The 5,089-nt window shown below is 53.4% G+C and overlaps 1 protein-coding gene across 1 annotated transcript; it reads left to right on the forward strand.

The window, feature by feature from the left end:
• The first annotated feature begins 1,038 nt into the window (after window positions 1-1,038).
• Window positions 1,039-2,456, forward strand: LOC121303604. The gene is made up of 3 exons (XM_041234386.1): window positions 1,039-1,155; window positions 1,403-1,651; window positions 1,849-2,456. The coding sequence occupies exons 2-3, from the start codon at window positions 1,403-1,405 to the stop codon at window positions 2,206-2,208; spliced, it is 609 nt and encodes a 202-aa protein (XP_041090320.1). The 5' UTR covers window positions 1,039-1,155; the 3' UTR covers window positions 2,209-2,456.
• Window positions 2,457-5,089: the final 2,633 nt, after the last annotated feature.

The following is a 5,089-nucleotide window of genomic DNA, read 5'->3' on the forward strand; positions in this document are numbered from 1 at the left end:
TGCCAGTCTACCGCTGCGTGCGCGGGTCCACTTCCTTGGAGTCTTTCCATCTTCACCTCAACCTCTTCATCCCAGGTATCCCAGGACCAACAATAAGCAAAGTGTATCGTGTCCTTTTGGCGGATGTGTCGTGGGAGCCCATTTGGAGTGTGTTTTCATTACCGGAGCGTCCGTTTCTCTTGTGTTTTTCAGGTACCATTGCAAGCGCCATGCACTTTCAGGCGTACCTGCTGGAGGGGCTGGTGAGGTGGAACAAGCCGCGCTGCAGCTGCAGTGGTGGGCCCACGACAGATCCTGCACAGCTACAGTGGCTCTCTGCAGCATGCCCTCAACCGATTGAGCCAGAAGCTGCTCGGCTGCAATCTGGTTGAGGATTTCACCAAGCCTGGAGAGTATACAGGTATGTAACAGCATTTACTTGTTAAGCATTTACTGCTTGTCAACTAATTGCAACTGTAACTACGAAAACGCTACAGCTGCTTACACTTTTTTTGGTTTGTTTTCTTTCTGTATCTGCAGGAGAGCTCATTGGGGTTGAGTACCTGTACTCTCAAACAGGCTATGTGCTGCGGGCCGTCGACTTGGACCCGGACGCTCCAGACGAGGCTGCACACGAGTACCTGGATGTCGAGGACAAGGGCTTTGAGGATGACACGGGCGACCAGGTCGAGGACCCCACCATCCCTGGCCTCGTTGACCCGCTGGCAGTGCTGTCCGTGCCCCGAGTCTTGGTCGCTCCGGTCCCGTCGGCAGTCCAGTCCGGTCCGGTCGACATTTCGTGGACTGCGTCGCCCCGGAAACGCCAGCGCCGGACGTCCCCTCCGGTGCCTCCCCAGGTTCGGCGCCAGGAGTCTTCTCGGGCTCTCGCTCCTACAGGTTCACCTGTGAGAGATCCTGAGGTGAGCAGAATGCGTAGATGTTCATCGTCTCCCTTTCTGCGTACTGTTACATATAAGCCACAATCTACGCTAACACGGCTCTAAGTTTGATTTCCTTTCCGTGTTTTCAGGAGTCATGTGGACCTGATGGTACCCCCGAGGACCAGCACGTCCAACTCCTGGCCAGCAGTCTGGTGAGCCTGCGTGAGTTGGCCTGTCTGACGGAGGAGAAAGTAGATGAGCTCATCGAGGTGTTGTGTCTCCTCCCCCGAAGGAGGTAAGCAGTGCCTCATCTACCCTGCCCGTCACCAGGACAGGCTGATTCAGGGGCGATTTAAGGCCACGAAGAGCGCAAGCTCTTTCACCCCGGGCACGGTCAGCCTGAAATGGTAATTTTGTGTATCTTTTAATCTCATTACAACTGTAACAAACAAACAAACCCCTAAAATGTAAACATGTTCATATTACTACTAAAACTTTTTTTACTACTATTATTTATTACTTATTTTTTTGCTTGTTTGCAGATGCCTACTCAGACAGCGCTCAGGACCTGCCCAGTGGCCGTAGACAAGCCGGATCGTAGAGGCCGTTTGCGTTCAGCTCTGCCGCCTCCATCTGTCCTCCACCAGGTCCGCAGGTGCGAGGACTTCCCGGTGGGCGGCTGTCCTCAGGGACTACGTCCAAGTCCGAGAGCTGGTGCTGGGCAACCTGAGGCTGATGGAGAAGACCACCCTCCAGCTGTTCAAGTTAAACCAGCACACCCTGTCTCAATGGTAAGGTTCGGCTCTTGTCTGGATACTGGTGACATTACACCTGGAAAAGCATAATGGCGACATGTGCATTAAGAATGACCACATCTCACTCGCCATACAATTTGAGGTTAAAGGCTGAAAGAAAAAATGCACAATATCACAAACAAGTGACTGTGTTTTTGCTGAACCATAAGACTGACAATGTTGTGCATTTGCAGGGTTTCAGGCACAACAAATGCCAGAACGGGCAGGAGCAGGCTGTCCTTCTCCAGGGGGTGCAGCCCCCTAGCGCCAGCGCAGTGGACCCGGAGCCTCAACCCCAGCCGCACCCACTGCTACGGGAGGCGCCGACGTACGCCCACCTGCAGTACGTCTTTTTGAGCCCCCCAAACGCCACGGGTCTGGCAAAACAGAGGAACCGCCCCGGGGCCGCTGTGCGGACCATCGCCCCAGCCCTGGCACCCTTGGTCATCCCTGTGCTGTATGCCCCAGCACTCCCTTCCTCCTCTTCGGCGGCTGCTGCTGGTCCTCGTCCTGTTCCAAGGACCACCAGCTGGCGCCACAAAAAGAGGGCGTAGGAGGAGGAGGAGGAGGAGGGTTCCAAGAGGAAGTATGAGCGGAAGAGAGCAGAGAACATGTGTGGTCTGTGCGGACAGCCAAAGTGGAAGGAGTTTGGGCACAGCCACTTTGGCAACACTTCCTTCTGCTCTGCTTCCTCGGGCAAAACTGTGGCACAGTGGCTGGCTGAAATGCGTGCCGGGAAACTTTAATCCCTTCTCCCTTTGTTTTATTTTTGTTGTTTTTTTACAATTTCTTATTTTATTATCATCTGTGCAGTTGGTGGGTGGTGAGCGGGGTGTAAATATTATAATATATGTAAATAAAAACAAATCTATGTGTGTGTATGTATGTATATATATATATATATATATATATATATATATATATATATATATACATATATATAGACGTATAAATAAAACTCTAACTTTTAACTTTCTTACCTGCTGTCAGCCCCGTAAGCAAGTGTTGTCGTGTCTGTAAATTAAGCACAACTTGAGAATCATCTCCATCCTTTTTTTTTATTTTTACCACCATTGCTCTTCTAAGACCTTCTCTCATCTCTGCATCTTACCTGTACTGGCCACTATGTTCTTGGCTGTTACTGATTTAACTGAGACAGCTAGACGTGTGAGGGGGAAGGGGTGTCTCCACTTCTAAACAAAGGTTGTCTGACCTCAACATTGAAACAGAACACCCACAGTCACCTTAGGAGTGATCAATCCAGTCCGCTTGAATGTTTTTGTATTATCCATGATTAATTCCTAGGATTGTTTATTTGGGCAGGAAAGATTCTTACACAATTCATTACACATACAGACATGTACCTCTTCAAATTGTACACATATTGGTCCCAAAAGACATACCTTTAATTTTCAATCATGCAAATGTACTGAGCAGTGCTGTTCGTGTAGTCTGTGTTTGCCTGTGGTGTGAGTTTGCTGCATTTTTCATGTCTGTTTTTTCTTTTTTTGTGCACTGATGTGTAAAGTATCAATAAAATAAGTTCTAATTTTTCTAAGCACATTGTGTTGCTTCATTTCATTTGAAAAGAAATTATCATAGAAAGGAATTAGCAATATGTCAATTTCTATAAAATTCTCTCTATCCAAGGGTTTTCCATATTGTTATTGGCGTTTTAATATGTATTTAAAACTACATACATTTTCTATTTGCTGCACCACGTTATTATATTTTCTATATATACATTATTATGATTTAGTATACAGTTATTATAAATTCATCTTTTTGTTGTTTTTGTGTTTTCATGTACATATGCAACAACAATTATTACAGTTATTAGTAGTGCTAATTTGGATGGAATTTGCGCGTCGGGCGTTGGCCGGGAATCGAACACGGGTCTCCGTGCTCGTAGGGCCGGAGTCCCGCCACCGGTGCCCCGCCCCCCTGCAGGCCCAGGACGCGAAGATTGCGCAGGTTCCTTTGCGCCCCTCGATAACCGCGGTTGTGGCCGGCCCCTCGTGGTGGGTCGGGGACCGGCCTCGCGACCCCATTGCACGTCAGGTAGGGGATCTACCTCGAGGGCGCCTTCCGTCTTCCCTGGTTCTTCCGCGCTTCGGAGGCCGTTTGTTCCGTGGGCTCCGCTTTTTCTGCAAAGCCCGCCTCTGCCTCGGGGGATGGTTCTATCCCCCTCCCCTCGGCGTCACGAGGGCCGAGACCCTCGTCCCCGGAGGAGACAGAAGCCCGAGGCAGCTCCTTTAATGGGGGCTCTTCATCCCCCTTGTTCGGCCCCTCGGCAGGGCCAGCCTGCATGGGCTCTGCGTTGTCAGCGGAGCCCATGTCTGACTTGGGGGCCGGTTCCATCTCCCCCTCCCCACCCAGGAGGGGAGCCCGAGGCAGCTCCTCCTCCGGGAGGGGCGGTTCTTTCTCCCCCTCCGGACCCTCGGCGGGGGTCGCCTGCATGGGCTCCGTGTTATCTGCGAAGCCCGCTTCTGCCTCGGTAGCTGGTTCAGTCGCCCCCTCCTTGGCAACACAGGGTTCCGGACCCGTGTCGCTGTCGGAGGAAGGCTGTGCCCGAGGCAGCTTCTCTATTGGGAACCCCTCTGCGCCCCCTCAGCGACAGGCCCCTCAATGGTAGAGTCAGGGCGGGCTTCCGAGGTCTTTTGTGTGACGGGGAGGGGAACTACCTGAAGGGCTCCCTCTGCCCTCTCAGGTTCCTCCCTCCCCTTCGGCCTCTCAGCGGGGGCCTCTTCCATGGGCTCCGCTTCTTCTGTGGAGACCCGGACCGCCTCGGGGGATGGATCTTTCTCCCCCTCTGTGACAGCGCGAGGGCCAGGGCCCACATTACCGGTAGAGGAGGGAAACCGAGGCGGTCGCTTTGGTTTTGGTGGGCCCTCTTTCACCCCCCCCGGGGACCCTCACCAAGAGACCGGTACATGTGCACTTGCGTGCACACGTGGGAAGGCGCATTTCCCTCTTCCCCCTGATGCTGCCAGAGACGGACCCCTGCCCTGTCACAGCAACGGGGAGCTCACCTCCGGCAGCGCTTCTCTCCTCACCCCTGGGGATGAGTTGTTTCGTTTTTCTGGCGGCTTTGCCGCCCTGTCTCTCGGGGGGTGCCATCGAGGGAGTCTCTTTCTCAAGGACTCCCCCTGTCCCACCACCAGATGGTGCGGTGGCGGGCTTTGTCGCCCGCTGCTTGGCTGCCTCGGTGGACCTGGCCGCCGCCGCCTTTTTGCGGTGGGCGACCATGGTCCACTCAGCCGCCTTCTCCCCCGGCGCGCTTTCAGAAGGAGCGGAGGGTGCGGCTGCCTCAGGGGCCTTCTCTCCCCTTTCCCCCCCGGATGTTACTGGGAGGGGGACGGGTATTTTTTTGCCCCCCCCTGCAGGCCTCTTTGAGGGCCCCGGGGGCCAGTGGACTTGGAGGGGATCATTGTG

Source organism: Polyodon spathula, chromosome 34 (genome assembly GCF_017654505.1).
Source record: "Polyodon spathula isolate WHYD16114869_AA chromosome 34, ASM1765450v1, whole genome shotgun sequence".
Classification (NCBI taxonomy): Eukaryota; Metazoa; Chordata; class Actinopteri; order Acipenseriformes; family Polyodontidae; genus Polyodon; species Polyodon spathula.

Excerpts from the sequence above, each read along its gene's own strand:
- LOC121303604 (XM_041234386.1), top strand. The coding sequence starts at position 1,403 with ATGCCTACTCAGACAGCGCTCAGGACCTGCCCAGTGGCCGTAGACAAG. Across the intron at positions 1,652-1,848 it reads CAGCACACCCTGTCTCAATG|GGTTTCAGGCACAACAAATG; the intron begins GTAAGGTTCGGC and ends GTGCATTTGCAG.